This window comes from Halichoerus grypus, chromosome 7, assembly GCF_964656455.1.
Source record: "Halichoerus grypus chromosome 7, mHalGry1.hap1.1, whole genome shotgun sequence".
Taxonomy (NCBI): Eukaryota; Metazoa; Chordata; class Mammalia; order Carnivora; family Phocidae; genus Halichoerus; species Halichoerus grypus.
Genome location: NC_135718.1, coordinates 119,056,112 through 119,079,968, shown reverse-complemented (window position 1 = coordinate 119,079,968; position 23,857 = coordinate 119,056,112). Strand labels below are relative to the sequence as shown.

Genomic DNA, 23,857 nt, shown 5'->3' with positions numbered 1-23,857 from the left:
AATGAACTTCTAGAACTTTATCTAAAAATACTATGAGTTGATTTAAAACCGGCAAAGGAGTATATTATGTGCAGAGCAAAGTCACTAGTACCACATACCATATTTGGTGACGCTTAAACTATACAGAGCAAAGCAATTCTAAGACAGCAGTGTAACTCAGATAAGAATTCAGCATCATAGATGAGAACTTCCTTTGTTTTCTCTACCACTACTACTACTACTACCACAAGGTCCTAAAAAAGGACTAGAAGCTCACCTACTGTATCCAAAGAGCGTCGGGATCTCAATGAGACCCAGATAGGGAAGCAATGCATAAACTATCCCAGGAGCTTTGGGTCTTGCAGAATAATACATAGCTTTGCCAGAAGGAAAAAATGCTTCATCTGGGGCAACTGAGAGCACTCTGACCTAGCAAGAGTCTGTTAGACTCCATAAAACCTATGTTTTGTCAGTCCTTTTCTTGTGTGTATGGATAAAATCTGCAGATGCAGCCTGGGCAGGAAAGAAGAAGACAGAGAATTTAAAATGGGGAACTGCCGTGCTGTTTGACCCTGAGAGTACCCTCGTACCCTCCTCATTCTTCCAAGCTCTGAACTAGACTCCACTGACCGCAGCATCTGCGGCATGATCGCTAAGGAAGCCATCAATTATAAAATTCTATGATAAAAGCCTCAATGTCTAAGACAAGTACTAGAACCTCAATGCTTTTTTTTTCATCATCCCAATTCTTAGGGGGAAAAAAGTCAAATAAATGTAATAAACAAGACAGAATTTTCACAGCAGAGGCCCAAGTTCTCAAAGCACAGAAAGCTTATAAACAGAAAATAAAAACAAACACTACTTCTCATTCAGTTCTTTAAAAGTCCGCTTCAGAATAGCATTACTCCTGCTCCCCAAAATGCAATTTAAAGGCAGAAATATAAATCTACTTAAAGACACCCAGAATATAAATTAACAAAGATAAAACTTAATTCTTACATTTAAGAGTCTAATAGTGATTTATGAGATTAAAATATAGATTCTAGTAAACAAAAGAAACATACGTAACAGAAAAGAAAGCCATGTTCTGCTTGGCTCAAAGTGTTAACACAGTACAATACCACATTAAATGAAAAAACTTTTATTAAACTATCTTAGCACAAACATGGCTCAGTCCTTCTTCTAAATTCCTAACGTATTTATGGGCTAAATATGTTATTTCATTTTATAAGCCCTCAGGTCCTATATAACCCACGCCTATTCCTCTAGGTGCATATCAAGCACATTAAAGTCATTATTTAAGAAATTTATCAGTATATGACTATGATATTATACATCTGAAAATATCATCCTTCCTAAATTGGGATTCTGAAAAAAACTCAAAAGGATTGTTTTCTGGTTTTTTTCAAGAGCCAAAGCAGCAAAGCACCTTCAACCCAAAGTGTAATATATATTTAATCATGGCTCCTGACTTATAAGCATAACATTACAAATTGTTTCATAGGCGTTAAACAAAAGTGCTCACACTCTTACCTGTGTATCCAGCGTACCATCCCCAAGAAGCCACCATTCCTAAAAGCCATTTATACATGATTCCTTCAATATACCAGAACCGCTTACTGTCCAGCAGTCGAAGGGGCTGAAGTATAATTACATAGCAGATGTAGGATGAAATAGCAACCAGGTTGTTGGCGACCATGAAGGCAAACCTCATCAGGGCTTTCACCACGATCCAGCCCAGCCACGGAGCCTCTTCCAAAGTCACAGCCATGCTCACATGGGCGTCCGTCCTGTCTTTCTGAGGTGAAAGAAAAATTCATTTAAAAAGGAAAATGGACTACACACATCCAGATAGTCACCAACACAGAAATCGCCTCCAGCACAAAAACACCAGAAAAACCGAGAGGGTCTAAGCTTTCCCGGTGTAGTACCTCGGTGATCTCTCCGGGAAATTCCAGAGGGGGACAGAGAGCGAGGGAGGAGGAGCCGCACAAGGTCAAGGGAGCTGTTCACAGAGGCACAGGGTATGTCATAATATATTTAGCAAATGATAATACTATTCCCACTAACTAACCAGCGGCTGTCCCCGCACCGCGCCTCACTGCAGTCGGCTGTGTGGACTTTCAGGAAGAAAAACAGAGCCACTCGCTTCAGACACCCTCAGTCTCTCCAAACTGACGACACGAGTGAAGGAAGGCTGTTGCAGGGACCCGATCCCATTTCCCAGCTATGAGAACCTGGGTACCCGCACCACCACCATTCCTGCACATCGATCGTGCCTTAGAAAGATCCCTCGCCTTAGCAAAAAGAGTTACGCTAACGGGGTTCATTAGCGGCAAAGGGGTTTTTGTCTCCCCCCCACACCTTTTTTTAGGGGAAAAAGGAGAGGGGCCTAGAAAAGAGGGCAGAAAGGTGAGAGGAAGAAAGTGGGGGCTAACACGGCGAGAGGAGGAAGGACGGGAGTAGGGGGAGGGGAGCAAAAGCCAGAAGGAGGTGAAGGCACCGGGGCCACGGATGAAGAGAATGAAGTCCCCGAGCAGAGGGCAGGCGAGCGAGGGGTGATGGAAGAAGCGCGGAGGAAGAGGCGACGGCAGCGCTCGGGGGGGCGCCCGCAGCGGTTTCCGCGGCCCCGGCGAAGGGGTCGCGGCGGCGGCGGCGGCGGGGGCGGCCGGCGCGCGGGGCTCACCTCGGCGGGCGCGGAAGGCGGGCGGTGGAGCGCGGGGGCGAGCGGGGCCGGGGGCTGGCGGCCCGGGGCGCGGTGCTGCGCGGCGGCGGCGGCGGGTGTCCCCGGCCGAGGGGTCGCGGTCATGGACGCGGCGGCGGCCGAGGCGCGGCGCGAGCGGGCGCGCGGGCGCCCTACTCCCCTCGCGGCTGCCTGCGGACAGAGGAACGGCGGGGACTCAGAGGCCGGACCTGTCACCGGGGCGGGTCCGGGGAGGCGGGCGGATGCCCCGCGCCCCCGCCTCCTCCTCGGGGCCTACCGCGCCCTCGTCCCTCATGCCGCCGCCGCCGCCTCCTCCCCGGGCCGCACGACGACGACACCCCTTCCCCGCCCCCTCCGCGCCTCTCCGGGCCCGGCGCCGCCGCAGCCCCGGGCCTGCGCCCGCCGAGCCGGAGGTTACCTCGGGCTGGCCGGGCCCCGGCCCGGGCTGCGGGAGCCAGAGGAGCCGGAAGAATGCATGGCCGGCGGCGGGGCCGGCGGAAGGAGGCGGCGGCGGGGCCCGGCCCCGCTCCGGCTGCGGCGCGGCCCGCGCCCGGTCCGCGGCGGCGCCGAGACTCGCTCCCCCGGGCCCGGCCGCGTTCGCCGGGGTGGCGCGGAGGGGCGGCGGGAGGAAGCGGCGGGAGCCGAGACTGCGGCGGAGCCGCCCCCAGAGCGCCCTCTAATGAAGGCGCCGCGGCCGCCGCCCGCGTCCCGGAGCCCGCTGGTCCGCGGGTCAGGCCCTTGGGGCTGCCTGGTCCCTAGGCCGGCGGGACGTCGCCGAGCCCAGTTCCCAGGAAGAGGGCGGCTCAGAAAGGTCTGGTGATGAGCAGCAAGCCTTACACCACACGAGGAGGGCTGCGGTCCAAACCGAGAGCCCCTTTTCAGCCAGCACAGCCGGTTCTCATTGTTAGGACCCTCCCTCCTCTGACAAACCGATTAGTGCCCAAACTGGGAAGCTGTCTCCTTGAAGGCTGGATGTCCCCTTTTCTTTCCTAATGAAACCCAGTTGCTCTCACGGCTTCTCTTCTGAACCTCCCCAGAGTATTAAGGTCGAGAGTTTAAAATCAATTCATTTTAAGTGCCAGAATTCTTTCTGGAGAGCACCCAGAACATTAATGAAAATTCCGATTCCCCATCCATGTCCCCATCCCCATTCCCCTAAAGAAAAAAAAAGAATCCAATGGGAATGGGTGGTCCACACAGAGACACTGACATTTAGTTAGTCGAGGAGGGAGAAGCACTTAGGCAGCGCCTGCCATTAAGTGCTCAAAAAATGGTGGCCATAGGGATCCCTGGACAGTCCGGGTCACTCCTGGACACGAGCTAAATTCTGTTTCAAATGCTGGACCGCCATAAGGAGCATAGACAAATAACCCAACGACCTGCCCACGTGAACATTCTCAGATGGCCTACCTCCGTTTCAGCTTTTTAAAAAAACCCATAAAATCTTAGATCCCTTAATCAAATTTGTAAATGGGGGTTGTGGGCAGTTTTTACATGTCCCTAGTGAACTGCCATGTTTAAATCAGGATGCCACCTATTCTGTCTATTTTGAAGATATTTGTTACTGTGTTTGCTTTGGACTCTCAACTATTTAACTATTTCTCTCTCTCTCTCTTTCTCTTTAATTCCCTTGTTGGTCCACAGGTGAAAGAAAGAGAATTCACTTTTATGCCATATGAAAGAATACTTTCTATTCCCATCACCTCTGGCGATGAGGAAATGCATGAAAGCTCAGAGCCTGGCTGAAACAATTGATTAGATTTCTTTCCATTTATTATTAATTTGTTTTTATTTGTAGATGTTATTTATCTCTTTCACTAATATTATATTTTAACTGTGTGGGGCATAAAAAGGCACAGGCCCTATCAGAGAACTTTCCATATAATTTCAACTAATATATAGCAATAGAAAAGTTATATATGCCTTTTCTAGTCCTCTGTATTTTCTCTGAGAATTTAGGTACCAAGGTAATAGCATTTTTAAATAAATTTCATGAGAGAAACAATATATGTACGGTAGATGATTGTTCAAAAGATGCCATCATATTCTTTTTTTAAATTCGAGTATAGTTAACATAAAGTGTTATATCAGTTATAGGTGCGCAATATAATGATTCAACAATTCTAGACATTACTCATCACAATAAGTATATTCTTAGTCCCCTTCACCTATTTCACCCATCCTCCCACCCACCTCCCGTCAGGAACCCCCAGTTTGTTCTCTATAGTTAAGAATCTGTTTCTTGGTTTATATTTTTTTTTCTTTGTTCCTTTGTTTTGTTTCTTAAATTCCACATATGAGTGAAATCATACAGTGTTTGTGTTTCTCTGACAGATTTATTTCACTTAGCACTATAACCTCTAGATCTATCCATGTTGTTGTAAATGGTAAGATTTCATTCTTTTTTATGGCTGAGTAATATTCCTGTGTGTGTGTGTGTGTGTGTGTGTGTGTGTGTGTGTGTACACCACATCTTCTTTATCCATTCATCTGCGGATGGACACTTGGGTTTCTTCCATATCTTGACTATTATAAACAATGCTGCAATAAACATGGGGGTGCGTGTATCTTTTTGAGTTAGTGTCTTTGTTTTCTTTGGGTAAATACCTAGTAGTGGAATTGCTGAATCATATGGCAGTTCTAATTTTAGTTTTTTGAGGAACTGTTTTCCACAGTGGCTCCACCAGCTTGCAGTCCCATCAACAATGCACGAGAGTCCCTTTTTCTCCACATCCTCACCAACACCTGTTATTTCTTATGTTTTTATGTTAGCCATTCTGAGAGGTGTGAGGTGACACCTCGTTGTTCTGATTTGCATTTCCCTGATGATTTGTGATGTTGAGCATCTTTTCATGTGTCTATTGGACATCTGGATGTCTTCTTTGGAAAAATGCTCATTTTTTAATTGGATTGTTTGTTTTCTTGGTGTTGAGTGGTATAGGTTCTTCTTTATATATCATTATATTTTTAAGTGAGTAAGACAGGTAAGGCACATGGATTCTATTTGATCTATCCCCTTCAGGATTCCTCCACATGCTGGTAAACACTGGCTGACAGAGAGAACATACAGTGGGATTTACACCTGGCTCCTGGATCAGTGAGCATCTGCCAGAGCACCAGATAAACCAGCACTTGCCTGAGATGTAATTAGTACTAGCCAGCCAGGCCCGGAGAAGGGCCAGAGGTTGAGCAGGACCTTCCACAGCGGGTCTCAAACGTTAGCGTGCAAAACACGACTCGGGATGTCTATTGAAAAGATAGATTTTCTCATACCAGAATGTTTTAGTACTCCCAGAGGAGCCTGGAAGCCTGCTCTTTAAAGAAATATCATAGGTCATTCTGATGTGGGTAGTATACAGACCTTGCTTTAAGAAAACCTGACCTAGAGGTATCCTGAGGTAATCACATTCTTTCCTAGACCCTTCCTAGTTTTAAATTATTTGATCTGTATTAGTCAGCTTTGGCTGCTGTAACAATGGACCACAGACTGAGGGGCTTAAACAACAGAAATTTATTTTCTCACAGTTCTGGAGGCTGGGCGGTTGAGATCAAGGTGTCGGCAGGGCCACGCTCTCTCTGGAGGCTCTAAGGCAGTTCCTTCCCAGCAGGGTTGTTTTCTCCTGAGGCCTCTTTCTCTAGCTTGCAGATGGCCCCCCACTCCCTATGGCTTAACATGGTTGTTGCTGTGTGCATGTGTCTGATGTCTGTCTCTTTCCGTGTATCTTCGTCTCTTCTTACAAGGATACCAGTCACATTAGATGAGGGAACCACGCTCAGGACTCCCATTTTAACTTAATTGCCTCTGTAAAGGCCCTGTCTCCAAATGCAGTCCCATTCTGAGGTACTGAGGGTTAGGGCTTCGATATATGAACTTTAGGGGGACACAGTTCAGCCATAACATCATCCTTCTCCCGTTTACACTGCAGAATCTGCTATTTAAGTAGCTCCTTGTGGAAGGGATGTGGAAGCCCCAATTTTGATTATTTCAGCTGTTCTCTTGACTGGCTCCTATCTCATGAGACTTTTCTTGAAGTTAAGCAAACAAAGCAATATACCATATTCCAAGTGTAGATATGCCCTGGTCTTTTGTTTTGTTTTGGTTGGTTGCCCAGGGCGAATGAAGGGGCTTATCTTTTTAACTTTCTTGACCACTGTGGCACATTCAGTTTTAAGACAATTCAATATTGGGGCACCTGGGTGGCTCAGTCGGTTGAGCGGCCAACTCTTGATTTCTGCTTGGGTCGTGATCTCAGGGTCGTGGGTTCGAGCCCTTTGACAGGCTCCACGCTCAGCAGGGAAGTTGCTGGGGATTCTCTCTCTGCCCCTATCCCTGCTGGCTCTCTCTCTCTCTCTCTCTATTAATAAATAAATCTTTTTTTAAAAAAAAGACAATTCAGTACCTACAATGGATAAGAATCTGCATTTGAGCTGACTTCAGGGAACAATTTCAGATGATGCTTAATCTATAGTATTTCAGAGTTCATCTTAGATACAAAATATATATCTATATAAACTTTTTTTGCCCTGCCACCTTTCAACCCACTTAGGTACCCTCCTGAGATTTATTTTGTTGTAGCTTACTTCCAAAACAGCCCAGGCAGACATGTATAAATGGTTTCAATGACTGTAACAAGTTTGAGAAGGCCGGTTCTTCTAGAGAGCTCTGAAGAAAGCAAGGACCTTCTTGAATAGGTTCCTGCTAAGTAGAGCTCTGTTTATCAAAACGCAAACATTGATCAAGTCAAGCATTTGAGAGCCTTCATGTGCACCCCAATAGGGGGAAAGGGAAAACAGACTCCACCCTATAGCCACAGGCATGGTAGAGTTTCAGTTTCAAAAACCCACACCGGAACCGCAAGAAGATGGTCCTTTGAAAGAGAAAGATGACTTCTCACATTTCCAGGAGTTTCCAGATGTTTTAAAACAATCTAACCACAACACCTTAGAAGGTTTGATTCCACCCATCTGGTGGAATACACATAGCAAATCAGATTATAACCAGGAAGGGGCTCCCTTGGGCAGAAGCACCCCCTGGACCCTCTCTTTTTCCTCGCAGCAATTACAACGACATTTCACCTACCTGGGCTGCTTTCTGCGCTAGAGCTCCAGTGATCTAGTTCCTATCTAGGGGGAAACCCCCTCAGCAGCGCTGTAAGTGTGTGATGACCTGGCACACCTCCCCCCCATCACTGCAAATAGTTGCAAACCAGAAATTAGCACCCCAAGAGTCAAATTCTGACTGCTAGTCGGCTTCAAATAAAAAGGGAAAATATATATATATTATAAATATATATAAATATGTATATAAATATGTATAAAATATATAATAAGGGAAATATATATTATAAATATATGTAAATATATGTCTATAATAAATATATATAATATATAATAAATATACAAATAAATATATATATGCTTATAGCCTCAAATGTTTTTTAGACAAGTTGGGTCAAGTCATCGAGACTTGACTATAGCTTCATTTAAGCCATTTCAGCTACTTTTTATTAACAAGGTTGGCCCTAAACAATATTGTGAAGTAAACAATTCTCTCTTCTCTGCGCCCCTCTCCTTTTCAACTAATTTCCCTTTTCCCCTCTTGATACTAAAATGATCCCTAATTTCTAAAGGGCACTGAAGACCCCACCTAAGACCCCCACTCTCCCACCAGACAACCCTCTAAGCTAGTATCTTCTTTCTTACCTGTCCAACATTGCATTTCCTTGGTTCAGCCCTGTCTTTCCTGCCTAGTGTGGTAAACTAATCCATGCTGAGCTGCTTACGGCTATGTGTTCCCTCTGCCTACAGGATGAACACTTCATAAAGGACCTCCTAAAATCCCCTGAGCCTTAAGGCTTCTGCAGTGGAGATTCTCAAGCACTGTAGTAGATGAGTATTCTTGTAAGGTATTTTGGAGAAGGCTATTTCAGCAAGTTCCTCCCCTGACAAAACCTATGAAGTCATGCAGTACATCTATGAATAAGACAAATTCGGGGGCGCCTGGGTGGCTCAGTCAGTTAGGAGTCTTACTGTTGACTTTGGCTCAGGTTATGATCTCAGGGTCCTGAGAACAAGGCCCGCCTCAGGCTCTGCTGAGCAGGAAGTCTGCTTGAGAGTCTCTCTCTCTCGTGCTCCCTCTGCCCCACCCCCTCATGTGTACTCCCTCTCTCAAATAAATAAATAAATAAATAAATCCTTTTAAAAAAAGAGACAAATTCAGATTCAAAAGAGACGAACAAATTCAGATTGTATTTTCCTGACAGAACCAAAATAATGACGTTATTGGTGATTATGTTAAAATGGTAATGACAGCTAACATGTATTGATCACTTTCAACATTCCGGGCCCTGTTCTCAATGGTTTGCAGGCGTTAACTCATTCAATCTTCACAAAGACCTTATAAGGACCATATTGTTAGGCATATTTTACAGATGGAGAGATTAGACAATCTGCCCTAGGTCACTCAGCCAGCAAGTGGAGGGGCTGAGACTTGATTTCCAGTTCTCAGGCTCCAGAGCCCATGCTCCTGATGACACACTGCAGTGTCTCTCTAAGAGAGACTGGTGGAAAAGCTCTTCTCCACTGAGAGAGAGATAGGAAGTTTCAGAGGATGCTACTTGTTTCTGGTCTCACCTCTTATTGCTCCCTCCTCACCCCTCCCCTGTTTCGTGCCCTCACGCTTTATTTTGCTCGTCACGCTAAGGTGTTCACCCTCTTGAAAGGATGCACCGTGTAACCTCACACATTCAAGTTCATGCATTCTTTGTTCATGCTTTTCCCTTCTCTGTGTCTGTTTGATTATATTCATCCCTTGGGGTCCAGCTAAGATATCGAAGACTCTCCCACCACTTCAGAATTCATTGCCTTTTCCTCATATGTATGCTTCTGCCTCGGTGCTCGCTACCTTGCAACAAGCCTGGCTGTTTTGTATTTCAGGTTCTCTGCTGAGATTAGGAGTCCCACATCACCTGTCTTTCTCATTATCATTTTCCTGGCGTCTAGCTTACCGCCTTATATATGGTAGGAAACAAAATTTTTTTTAAGATTTTATTTTTAGGTAATCTCTGCACCCAACATGGGTCTCAAATCCAGAGTCGCATGCTCCACCGACTGAGCCAGCCAGACACCCGGGAAATGAATTTTTTAATTCAATGTTTGTTTAATTCATTCAGATTAAATCATTTCTTTTTTTTTAAAATTGACAAACAGGATACCTTGAATGGTGACATCATCATTATCATCCAAACCAAGGCAGAAGAAATAATATTGCTCATACTTCATTTTAAAATGTATTTCAATCTTTTCAACATGTTTCAGTAACATTCAGTGACTAGAAGTACCTCAGCTGAATCACTAACGATACAAAAGAGTAATACTTCTTTTATTCGTAAAATAGCATCCTTCCTCTATTCTCAAACTATCACCTATTCCCAACGCATCCTAGATTATGTGGTTGTCATCGTGTTTTTCTGAAAGCACCGTATTTAACATTGCATTTTCCCGTTCCAGTTTTGACATCGTTTTCCCATGTGTAGTAGATTTATTAAAATCTACTCTGAGTGTCTCTATCTGGTTAACTTCAGGGCCTTCACTACCCAATTTCTCACTCATTCTAGACTTTAGCAGCCACTGGGTTGTGCACCCCAGTGGGTTTCAGTGAGGTTCACAAGGCAGAGCCTGGCGCTGCTAGAGCTGCCTCTGTTTACCCTACACTATTATGACATTTTCACTGAGTGCCATAAAGTTAAGGTTGGGAAACATTGTCAAATTCGACTTCAGTTCTCATTTACTTCCCAACCAGCCTCCTCTGCTTTTAAACGGGCACATTCCATAGCTTCCCTCTGCCCGCTCCTCATACCCAGAATGCCATCCTTCTTTCTTTCGGACCATCTCTTAACCCACAGGAAGCTTGCCTTCTTGTCCAGGACTCCAGAGCCCATTCTCTGATTAACTACTGCATTTATACAGAGCACCTCACAGTTTTGACTTAGTTCTTTGCTTTCACACATCCCTTCTGCATGCTTGTTGCCACTCAGAGCCACGATTAACTGCCCAGTTAGGAACCTGCAGTTCAAGGAGAGCTCAGCCTATGAACTGTCCAGGGTCGAGAAGTTCTGGGTGCAGTTTCATGAGGCTCCAACTCAGAGCTGCTGCATCTCACCTCTTTACCTGCTGGTCGCTCAGTATTCTATCCTCCATCATTCTATCCTTCCACACCCCACCCTCCCGTTTAAAACCACATCCACTTCCTTCAGCCTCTTTAGATCTTCCAAAAAGTTGAGTCTTCTCAAGGTCTGGGGTTCCCCTTAGTTTCCACACAATACTTCTTTCTTCACAGTTACCTGAATTCCAGCTTGGCAATTTCTTGGGACTCCGTCCACAGACTTTCCCAGCACTGCCTTCTTTCTGGAAACAGTATCCTGACTAGCTGCTCTGAACTACCTTCTCCCTTCCTTGCCCTCACCTCCATCCTCAGGAGAACACACCGAATCTCCTCTCTAGCTTCCCTTCACAGCTCCAAGACCTACCATTGACAACAAGCTCCTAACTTGTTCTGGAACCTTTGATCTCATAAGTATTCAATGTTTCTGGGTGTTCCCACAAATTAAAAAAAAAATCCCATTGGAGCATCTACATTCTGGTGTTGGGGTGGTAGAATCTAGTGATGTTTGATAAGGAAGAGGAATTCCCCTGTAGAAAGGGAACACAGGATAATTGCATTTATGAACAGAAGAGATGAGGTGTGCAGAAGGGACGTGGGCTGTTTATCACAGAGTGTATCAGAAACAGAGCTGGGGTGGCCTTCAGGGGACCAATTCCTCCTGGTTGACCCAGGACTTTCATGATTTTAGCACTCAAAGTCCACATCCCAGGAAACAACTCAGTCCTGGCAAATGGTTGGTGACCATGTGGTCTCCTGACCCCTGGGTCCCCAAGCAGTCTCTTTAGCCAGGTTACAGAGGTCCAGCTTCCCTACCCATCCTACCTTTTCTCTGCTATACCTGCTCCCTGATGATCTGATACATCAGAGGTTAACAAGCCATTCAGGGCTGATAGTGTGTTTAATGTTTCGTTTAAAGCATATTACTTGTCCTTACCAGGGTTAAACTTCCCATTCTTATCCAAGCCTTCTGTGATGTAAGTTGGCTCTTTCCATGGTTCTCATCAGCTTAAATCCTAAGGGGTTTGAGCAGACATTTTCACTCTGCTCGTATTCCAGCTGTGTGTTTAAAGTTGATTTGTTATCTTGGGGACTGAGTCTGTTGGCTGAGACTCTGCTATAATGAAAATCATGCCACCTTGCATCTCCAGTGCTTTGCAGTCAACAGAGCTCTCTCTCTCTCTCTCACACACACACACACACGCACGCACATCTTGTTGGAGGCTGACAATAACCCCTTGAGGTAGGCAGGTACTTATTGGCTGAAAGAAGTAGGAAGGGTAAGGAAAGAATTTCCTTGCAAGTGATTTCCTCTTGAAATGTCTTTAAGAAACATTTTATAAAACACACTTTCAAATCCTTTGTCTCTTTCAAACTTTGTCTTCCAAAGCATAAACCAAAATGGAGTTCTAAATTATTTGGAACCATGATTTACAATGGCCAAACTATGGAAGCAGCCCAAGTGTCCATCGATAGATGAATGAACAAAGAAGATGTGCTACACACACACACACACACACACACACACACACACACACAGTGGAATATTACTCAGCCATAAAAAGGAATGAAATCTTGCCATTTGCAGCAACATGGATGGAGCTAGAGGGTATGGGGTATAATGCTAAGCGAAAGAAGTCAGAGAAAGAAAAATACCATATGATGTCACTCATATGTTAAGAAACAAAACAAATGAGCAAAGGAAAAAAAGAGAGAGAAACCAAGAAAACAAAATTCTTTTAACTATAGAGAACTGATGGCTACTAGAGGGGAAGTGGGCAGTGGGATGGGTGAAATAGATGATGGTGATTTAAGAGTACACTTATCATGGTGAAAACAAACAAAATTTTACGAGTAGAAAAACTTTTCTCTGCTCATGAAATTCTTTGACTAATTCCCCTAGAAAAAATAAAAAATAAAAAAAAAAAATTGTCTGGAATCAGCTGTTGGCAGCCACACAGCCTTGAGAAACCTTAGAGTTGGGCTGGGGGATCCTGGACCAGCTTCTCCCTCCCAACACAGCCACCAACAGGCCTTGGAGTTAGGGTTCCACTCTCTGTCACCCTGAAGCCTGGCAGGCCCTGCCTCTCTATCCCCTCTCTCCCAGAATAAAGAATATCTCATCCTTTGTCTTGCAGACACGAGTTCCTGTTTTAAGTACTACAAATTAAACAAAGCTATGGGCAAAGGAGTGATGCTAAAATGCTGCCTCTTCAAGTATGAGGTTTTACAAATGTAGTGCCATCCAAGTTATATTAATTTTATAGTTTAAATTCTTATATGAGGCTTGGGTAAAGTTTCAGTAAGTCCATGTTACATTGAATTAAATGACATTCAACCACCAGTTTGTTCTCTCCAGGAGTTTTTATATACACTAAAATCTGGAATTAAAAAGAGCCCCCAGATGAATCTTATGGTTAGGCACGTGCAGGAGACATTGAAATAGAATAGGTAACTTTTGGGAAGAATGTCATCCTTGGACTAAAACCCTTTATAATGGCCTATGAAGCCCTATAGGACAGACCTCTTGCCTTTCTCTCCAGCTTGTCCCATGCAAGGTGCCCCCCTTGGGCTTACCAATCCAGGTACCCTGGCTTCATCTTATTTACGAGAACCCATTGTGTGCTTTTCCACCTCAGGGTTTTTGCCTTTCATTTCCCTGCTGCCTTTCACTTGGTCAAATCAGGTTCATCTTTCCTATCTCAGCTTAATCCTACCTCATTACATTAGCCTCGCCCCATGCCGCCCCCTGCACAAGGTCTCTGAACACTCTGTTCCTTCCCTTCAGATCACTTAACCACCATTTGTCATAGAACTGCTCATTAGTAGTTCCATGTCTGATTCTCATACCAGGCTGTAAACTCTGAGAGCGTAAGAATCATGTGTGTTCTTCTTTATCATTGTGGCTTTAACCCCCACGATGTGCCTGGGACAGAAAATGGGCCCGATCAGTAGCTGCTTCGGTTCCACTGCAATTGCCAGCAGCTAGATTTGAGGTTTTGGAAGCATGTCCCTGTTTCTAGTCTATTCGCCTTGCAAACCATGAGCTCCACTACTGCCATGCTAATATTCTAGATGTGGATAATCTCTGAATGTCCACAGCTCTCCTGTGTCCCATATTGGTCTATGGAAATGCCCGCAAATGTAATCAGGTAGAGTCCATTTATTGAGAGTGTACTGTGCACCATGCTGGATACTTTCTATAGTGAATCTCATTTGCTCCTCACAACCACCCTTGAGGAGTGTTATCTCGATTTCACATGGGAGAAGTGGACGGCTTAGGAAGATTAGTTAACTAATCTATTGGGTCATAGGTTTTGTAAGAGGTGAAACCAGGATGGCGCCTGATGCATACACCCTTGCTTTCTTGACTTTCAAGTACATGTTTCATTCATTAGAATCAGGGTTTTTAGCTCTGCATGACAGAAAAGCCCAAAGTACAGTAGTAGTGACTTAAACAAGACGTACAATGACATCTTTCTCATGTTAGAGAGATCAAAGGAAAGCAGTCTGGGGTTGTCACCCTAGTAGATACAGGGTCTAATTTTTTCTAAGGCTCACACACTGGCTGCTATGTGGAAAACTAAGTGTAGGAAGATAGAACTGAAACTGAAAGACCAGTTGGAGGATTAGAGTGCCCAGGCAAGAGAGGACAGTAGCTTGGTCTAGGGTGGTGGCAGTGGAGTTGAGAAGAAGATGCATTTGAGAGAAATTTAGGAGGTAAAGTTGGCAGGACGTGGTGAGAGGTTGGAAATGCTATTTCTAAGACCACATGGATAACTCAAGTGTAAAAGCGAAATCTGGACTTCAAATCCCACATCGGACTAGTCAAATGATATTGTGCTTAAGCACTGAAACACTAGGGTAGACCCAGAGGGTATCATCCCAGCCAAAGTATAAACGATCTGGTCTGGGCCTTTGTGACAAGAATCGAAGGCTCTAAAGAGCAAATTATGGCTCCTTAACTTGCTGCCTTAAGCAAAGGCCATTTAAATCACCTCCAATCAATGTGTTCCACAAGGAAAACAATCTTCTTTATAGCCTACCAACCACACCTCACCCCGAATAGACCTGCTATAAATGAAGCCAGGAACTCTTGCAGCTGAAATTGCTCTGAAATGTTTTCCTCCTACTAAAAAGTGTTCTAATAGTTACCATGAACTACTTATCTAGCTTTTATTGGTGTGGAACTGTGCTTCTCATGGTACTTCCAAATGACCATTTGTTTCTGTCTCATTTCTTAATTCATATTTCTTCTTTTTTTAATTCCCCATCCCCCCTTCTCTCTTAACTCATATTTCTAAACTGAAGATAGCTAAGCAAAGTATTATTTACTTAGGATTGTCATTGTGGTTTTATGATAATTTTAACATTCTTTGCAAGATGTCACATCTTTTTAGTAGCAAGAGCAAACAGTATATAAAACTTCTTCATTGCTGCTCTCTTTTTTGTACCATAAAAAGAATTGATGGCTTTAGAAATTAGGATTGTGAGCCAAGCAAACAAGGACGAAAAAAGCTTGATGTTATAGCATGAAAATTTACACTTAAACACAGCTCTGCTGTCTTTCTCCCATTTATATTTAATCTAAAGTCTCTAATAAACCTGCAGGAACTTCTTTTTATATCTGAAAAGTACATAAATGTTTTCTTTGCAAAGTAATAATTAGCATATCCTAATATTAAATTATACCCTATAGGAGCCCAATTATTTTACTCGGCAATATTTAGCAATTTTAGCTTAAATTCATTTCATTACAAAAGCACTAAAAATGAGGTTAATGAAATAATTCTGAAAATCTTCCAAAGGTGAGCAGAATGACTTTAAATGATTTGGGGGCCAACTGGGCGTGCGGCAGAGGCAGGCAGGTTTCTCTCTTTTAAAGGCAGCAATAATGGGGCGCCTGGGTGGCTCAGTCGTTAAGCGTCTGCCTTCCGCTCAGGTCATGATCCCAGGGTCCTGGGATCGAGCCCCACATCGGGCTCCCTGCTCAGCGGGAAGCCTGCCTCTCCCTCTCCCACTCCCCCTGTTTGGGTTCCCCCTCTCACTGTCTCTGTCAAATAAATAAATAAAATCTTTAAAAAATAAAATAAAGACAGCAATAAATTCTGCCTCCATTCCTGACGATAACTGATTCAGGGAGAAAAGCTAAAAGCCTGCCCCAACACCTAGCAGCTCCCAGAATGCAAATTTACAGATGCTGTAGCACCCACCCATCAGCAACCCACTCTCAGGCTCTCCTTGGACCTTGTCACCACCCAGAACTGCTTCTTTATGACACCTTAAGCTCCATTGTTCCGGTCTCTGATCATGACCGTCTGTCCTTCCAGCTCTGGCCATCCCTCTCAACTTAGAACCCCCCACTCTTCCCTTGTCCTTCACGTCGTCTCTCCCTGGGCATCTCTCACCTCATTTATTTCTCTCACTAGTACCTCCAGCTTGCCCTTCCCATAGTCTTTTTATTTCACCTGCCCTGCAAAGCCAGGGATGGGCCCTGAATCCATTTTTTTGCCCAACCCGTATTGACGATACTGGGCTCAGTGGAAAAAAATCACACACCCCAGTACAGAAGAGTGACATGCTTGGAAATATTTGTGTATATCCCCGATCAGCTTCTGTCCCATCTGTTTCATTTCAGATACAATACCCTCCTTACCTTAAACTTCTGATCTGCATTCTCTTACCTCAGTCCCAGCAGAAGGGACTGTCTCTTGCCTGTCTCTTTGTCCCCCAGCTGGAAACCTGTCTGCAGCCACCTTCAAGTGCTTTTGATCTAGAGAAGTTTTAATTCATGTTTCTCAGGCACATTAAGTGAAAGAGTTACTAGGAATTTCCTCATTTTAAGACATTAAACTTCTAAGTAGTGACGAGCACCTACTGAGCAATTGTTCTTACTGAGAGGAAAAGAAGAAAAAAACACAGACCTGAGGTTCTTTATAAGTGTATGGATATAAATATGTGGATATAAATATATGGATATATATGCACATATAGATGTAAAACAGCTTTATTGATAAACAATTCTCATACCACATAATTCATCCATTTAAAGTGTTGAACAGTTTTTAGTATATTCTTCACGGAGTTGTGCAGCTATCACCAAAATCAATTTTAAAACATTTTCATCACCCCAACAAGAAACCCTATATCCATTAGCAGTCATTCCATCATTTCTCCCCAAACTCCTCAGCCCTAGGAAATTGCTCTTTCTTTTTCTGTCCCTATGGATTTACCTGTTCTAGACATTTTATGTAAATTGAGTCACACACTATGGCCTTTTGTGTTTGGCTTTTTCACTTAGCATAAGGTTTTCAAGGTTCATCCATGTTGTAGAATGGATTGGAACTACATTTGTTTTTATTGCCCAATACTATTCTATTATCTAGGTGCAGTACATCTTATTTACTAATCCATTAGCTGGCTGATGTTTGGGTTGTTTCTGCTTTGGGGCTGTTATGAATAATGCTATTAGGACCATTCATGTGCAAGTTTTTGCAGGGACATGTGTTTTCATTCTTTTGGTTATATTCCTAGGAGTGGAATTGCTGGGTCATATGGCAACTCTATGTTTAACCTTTTGAGGAACTATCAAGACTGTTTTTCGAAATGGCTGCACCATTTCCCATTTCCATAAGGGGTCCAGTTTCTCTATATTCTCATCAACACTTGCTATTCTCCCTCTTTTAGCTTAGAGGCATGCTAATGGGCATGAAACGATATCTCATTGTGGTTTTGATTTGCATTTTCCTGATGTTTAATGATATTGACTATCTTTGGGGTGCCCGGGTGGCTCAGTTGGTTAAGTGTCCGACTTTTGATTCGACTCAGGTTATGATCTCAGGGTCGTGAGATGAAGCCCTGCCTCAGGCTCCATGCTGGGTGTGGAACTTGCTTAAGATTCTCTTTCCCCCTCCTTATGTCCCTTTCCCCCCACTCATATGCTCTCTCTCTCTTAAAACAATGATACGGACTATCTTTTCATATGGTTATTGGCCACTTGTATATTTTCTTTAGAAAAGTATCTATTCAGACACTTTATCCTTTTTACGTTGGGTTGTCTTTTTATAGTTGGGTTGTAAAAGTACTTTAGATAGTCTAAATACAAGTCCCTTACCAGAAGAATGATTTGCAAGTATTCTCTACCATTCTGTGGGTTTTCCTTTTACTTCTTGATGGTACAGCAATAAAAATCTCTAATTTTGATGATGTTCAATTTAACTATTTGTTGTTGTTGATGCTTGTGCTTTTGGTGTCATATCTAAGAAACCAAGATCTCAAAGATTTACACCTATGTTTTCTTCTAAGATTTTAAGTTTTAGCTTCTACAGTTTGAGCTAATTTTTGTATGAGGTGTAAGGTGGGGGTCCAACTTCATTCTTTTGCATGTGGCTATCAGTTGCCCCAGACTATTCTTTCTCCATTGGATGGTGTTGGCACCCTTGTCAGAATCAATTGACCATAAATGTGAGGGCATATTTCTGGACCCTCAATTCTATTATTGATCTATATGTGTCTACTGCTGCTAGTACCAGATTGTCTTGGTTACTATAGCTTTGTAGTAAGTTTTGAAATTGGGAGGTGTGACTCTTTCATCTTCACTCTTCTATTTCAAGATTGTCTCGGTTATTTTGGGTCCCTTGAATAGTTCCATATGAATTTTAGGATCAGCTGGTTGATTTCTGCAAAAAACAAACAAACAAAACCCAACTGGGACTTAGATAAGGATTGTGTTGCATCCATAGTGTCCTGGGAAGTGTCCATATTAGTCTTTTTATTTGTTTAGATCTTCTTTAATTACTTTCAACAATATTTTGTAGTTTTCAGAGTATAGGTTTTACACTTTTTATTAAATGTATTCCTAAGTACTTTATTCTTCTTGATGCTACTGTAAATAGAATCGGTTTCCTAATTTCATTTTCAGATTTTTTATTCCAAATGTATGGTAAGTGTTTTTTTGTATACTAATCTTGTATCCTGTGATCTTGATGAACTCATTTATTAGCTGTAATACTTCCTTTGTGTGGATTCAGGATTTTCAGTACATAAGATCATGTCACCTACCACCTGAAGGTTCTTAAGGACTATAACAACTACACAGTGGTAGGACTAAGCTGGGGGTGGTTCTTCAATCCCTTCAAAATAGTGATGTGTTTTTTGCTGAAAATGTTTCATTTTTCTAGTTAGAAAGGATGAGTCTCTCAACAACAAAATTCACTACTAATTCTTTACACATTGCATTTCAACTAATGTAGCTGAAAAACACAGTTGGTTTTTTTTTTTTTTTTTTTACCACAAGGGTTGCACTTATCAGTCTATAAAAATACATGAGATCATGACTGCAAAAAAAAAAAAAAAAAAAACTGTCAGTATTTATCTTTTTCATTCAGAAGGCAGCATGATTTAGTGGAAAGACCTCCTCAGCCTCTGGAATTAGAAGACCGGTTTTTAGTCCAGCTCTGTCCGTATTAGCAAAGTTATTACAGGGTTATTGTTGAAGGTTCAGGGAGGGTCCAGCTACTTCTCCAGGCTTTCTTCTGTAGGCTGGCTATTCCCTCTGCAGAGGACCGAGCCTCAGGAGGGTGGCAATGCCCTAGACCAGAGGAGACAGCCCCAGCTGAGCAGTTTCCTTGGAAAATGCCTACTTCTTTTTAGTCCAGGCGTTTCCTTGGTGTCATCAATAATTCCTTTCCTAGTTTAAAACTATTATGACATTTCACCTCACTGAGGAAACCCTCTCACGCTGAGAATGGATCTATCTTTGGCGAGGGTATGTCCAGACCTTACCTGGCCTGGTACCTGCAGACTACAGAGGATCTACAAAATGTATGGGAAAATCACAGTAGTGATCTAAAAGAACAAACAGGCTGTGGCCTTATCTTAATCACAGAGCCAAGGCTTTGTCACCGGGATGGAGAATTGGAGGGGAAATTCCATGCCTTATCATAATGCTCATTGCTTTAGCTGCATCGCTGCTTCCTTCCTTAATATGCAATTAAGGACTGACTTTATAAGAGACAAACAACATGTCAGTTTTATGATAGCCAAAGCCTATAATCTGAACATGTATTTTCCCAGCTGGGCTCAAGAGCATGGTGTCAAGAGTGTGGCCCTAAAGTCAGTTTGTCCTTAGATTCAAATCCTGGCTCCGTCTCTTAATAGCATGAGACCTTGGCAATTGACTTAGCCTTTCTAACCTTTTACACATCTGTAAAAAGAGCATACAGTAGTTCATAGAAATGATTGTGAGAATTGAAGAAAATATATACAGTCTTTACCATAAAAGTACACTTTCGCTATTAGGGGGAGGAAGAGGAGTATTCTTCCTCAAGGCATTTGGTTGATTAAGCTAAGAAAATTATTTTAAGTCCATTCCAGTGGTTTTCGGATGTTAGTATGCATAGCAATCACCAAGAATAATTTTTTAAATAAAAATTCCCAGACTCTACCCCCAGACTTTCTGCTTCAGTAGTCAGTGGCAGGGCCCAGGAATCTGCATCTTTAGCAACAACTGTACTCCAGTGTTCTGATACAGGTAATCCATAGGCAGTTTTTAAAGTTACCTTTCGTTTTGTGAGCCCCTGGGTGACTCAGTCAGTTAAGCATCATGATCAGGTCATGATCTCGGAGTCCTGGGATCCAGCCCAAGTGGGGCTCCCTGCTCAGAGAAGAGTTGCCTTCTCCCTGTCCCTCTGCCCTTCCCCCTGCTCATGCTCTCTCTCTCTCTCAAATAAATAAAATCTTAAAAGAAAATAAATAAAAAATAAAATTATCTTTCACTTTGATATAATTTCAAATTTACAGAAAAGCTGCAAAAAGAGCAGAAAGAACTCATGCTTTACTAAGATTCATCAATTTTTATTTTGATACATTTTACTATATCACTCTCTTTTTTTCTCTATTTGTCTCTATCTAGAAGATTTTTTTCTAAATCATTTGAGAGTAAGTTGTACATCATACCTCTTCACTCCTTAAGACGTCAGTGTGTATTTCCTAAAAAGAAGAATATTCTCTTTACAGGGACACCTGGGTGGCTCAGTCAATTAAGTGTCTGCCTTCGGCACAGATCATGATCCCGAGATCCTGGGATCCAGTCCCCAATCAGGCTCCTTGCTCAGCGGCGAGCCTGCTTCTCCCTCTGCCTGCCGCTCCCCCTGCTTGTGCTCTCTCTCTCTCTCTCTGACAAATAAATAAAATATTTTTTTAAAAAAAGAATATTCTCTTTACATAAGCACTGGTCAGTTATCAAATTCTGGAAATTAGATAAAAGTATCTAATATACAATCCATATTCCAATTTTATCAATTGCCTCAATATGCTTTTTCTCACAACTTTTTCCTCCCCATACAGGATCCAATCCAGGGATCAGGTACATATTGCATTTAGTGTGACATCTCTTTTGTCTCCTTCAATCTGGAACGGTGCCTGAGCCTATCTTTACTTTATGACATTGACATTTTTTTAAAGAACACAAGCCAATTATTTTACAGAACATCCCTTATTGTGGGTTTGGCTGATGTTTTCTAGTGATTAGATTTGGGTTATGTTTTTGGCTAGAATCCTACATAACTGATGTGTCCTCTTCAGAATATCTCCTCCGGAGGAAACACATGATACACACTTGCTTCTTATTGGCGAGATAGACCTCATTTTGAGAAATACTTGACTACTTTGAGAAATATTTGAGCAACCACCTCTGTTCCAAGAGGCCTCAGAACCTGAAGTGGTCAGACAAGGACTCAGGATGTTTACTATTCTGAATTTTCTGATTGTGGGTTTGTTAAGGGGCTTATCTGTCCATTGTCTAGGTAGTTCAGAAGATCGTATATTAAACACACTGCTATTATATTCAAAACCACAACATATCTTTATGTTTAAATTATACAATTCCTTACCTCTACTCCCCATTTCTTTGATTTTTTTTTTTAAAGTAAGCTCTATGCCCAACATGGGGCTTCAACTCATGAACCCGAGATCAAGAGCCATAGGGCCGTGTGCTCTACTAACTGAACTAGCCAGGTGCCTCCCCACCACCCATTTATTTTCACTTTTAGTAACTCTGGATCATGACTTCTATTCTGTGGTTAATACAGGTAATCTACATGATGTATCATATGACATAAGGGATGCACCATGCTATTATTGATGGTAGGTTGAGGTAGTGGAGAAAACTTAATTTCTTGCATCACACATTTTACAAAGACATATCAGCTTCCTCTTGGATGGTGTGCTTGGAAGTGCTCACTTATTCTTCCATTACCTCTAAAACACACTGAGGCATGAACTGTAACTGCTGTTTTATTAACTTATGTTTTCATGGAAAATCTCTGGCCTGCTCTCTCAGTATACCTACTTCATGTTGACAGTATAATTCTCTTGGCATTCATTCATTCATTCATTCATTCTACCAGTAGTTTGAAGACGAAGAAAGAAGATGATGTAAGTCTTTAAAAAGCTGACATATGTTGGGGTGCCTGGGTGATGTAGTCGGTTAAGTATCTGAGCCTTGGTTTCAGCTCAGGTCCTGATATCAGCCCCACATCAGGCTCTGCACTCAGTGAGGAGTTTCTCTCCCTCTCTCCCTCTGTCCCTTCCCCCCCCACACACTCTCTCTCTCTAAAATAAATAAACAGGGCACCTGGGTGGCTCAGTTGATTAAGCGACTGCCTTCGGCTCAGGTCATGATCCTGGAGTCCCTGGATCGAGTCCCGCATCGGGCTCCCTGCTCGGAAGGGAGTCTGCTTCTCCCTCTGACCCTCCCCTCTCTCATGTGCTCTCTCTCATTCTCTCTCTCTCAAATAAATAAGTAAAATCTTTAAAAAAATAAAAAATAAATAAAAAATAAAATAAAATAAATAAACAAATCTTTAAAAAATAAATAAGTAAATAAAAATAAATTTTAAAAATTTTAAAAATAAAAAATACAAAGGTGGCATTTCTTGAGACCAGCTCCATGTCAGCCACCATGTAATATATTCCTCATAACAACCAGAGAGGAATGTTTTTACAGACAAGGAAACAGAATTAAATAACTTACCTGACACCAAACTGCTAACAAGTAATAGAACAGGGGTTTAATCGTAGGTCCAGTGAACTCTAAATATACTGTTTATAGGTACTGCCAATAAAATTGCAATGGTAAAGACAGAGGGAGCAAATGGAATTCACAAATTTCAGAATGCCAGAATTAGGTATGCTTCTCAACATTGAAAGGGTAAGTTCGGGTCAAATGAGAGCATTACCTTCCAAAATGGCCAGGAAACTTAAGGAACTTTTACCCCGCAGGGCCTTTCAGGAGAAAACCAGAAGTAACATAATAGATTCTTCTGAAAATTTTGAAAATAAAGTTGAAGTCCTTGTGTTCTTGCCCGCCTCTCACTTACCGTCCTTCTTCCTTTCCCATAAGTTACTATTATTGTATTTTTATACTTTGCATAAATAATGTCATTAAAAATACAAATCAATACAAATGAATACGAAAATACTATGCTATATGTATAATGTACAACTTGGTGCTATCACTAAACATGTTTTCAAGACCTAGCATTTCTAGCAAACATTGGTCTAATACACAATGTCTAAGTACACATTTTTAGTACATTTATTTTAATGACCATATAGTATGAATATACCAAGTGGAATGAATTCCTATAATTTATTTATGTGTTCTCCTAATGAAATATATTTGGTTTATAATGGGATCTCAGGGATGCTACGATTGATTGGAAAATGCCTTTAACGTTTGAAAGTAGCATTATGAATAAAGCCCCCAAAGCCAAAGAGGATAAGGAATGCCTGGAGTTGGCATCTAGCATTAGAAAGACCCTTTGGCTTGAGCCTTAAGGTCTCAAAAAGACACTGTTCATTTTAATAATAACTCTGTATTAGGAAAAAAGAGACAAATGTCAAAACAGGTGCTATATTAAAGACTAATTAATATTGTTATATGTATTCTCAGATGTGCATGTTGTCCTTATTTATTTATTTAATTAACAAGCTTAATTTTTTTCAAGCAG

The 23,857-nt window shown here is 42.4% G+C and overlaps 1 protein-coding gene across 5 annotated transcripts in view; it reads right to left on the bottom strand.

Moving 5' to 3' along the window:
- Positions 1-23,857, bottom strand: part of LPGAT1 (lysophosphatidylglycerol acyltransferase 1) — a 103,988-nt gene that overhangs the window by 64,012 nt on the left and 16,119 nt on the right. For 2 of the 5 annotated variants that reach the window (XM_078078151.1, XM_078078152.1), the window contains exons 2-3: positions 2,666-2,854; positions 1,513-1,777 (exon numbers count right to left, since the gene is read on the bottom strand). In XM_078078151.1, the coding sequence (XP_077934277.1) occupies positions 1,513-1,777; positions 2,666-2,788 (388 nt within the window). In that variant the 5' untranslated portion in view covers positions 2,789-2,854. Of the gene's footprint in view, positions 1-1,512; positions 1,778-1,910; positions 1,933-2,665; positions 2,855-23,857 lie in introns of those variants that run through there. The other 3 variants (XM_036095726.2, XM_036095724.2, XM_036095723.2) reach the window with 3 other exon arrangements.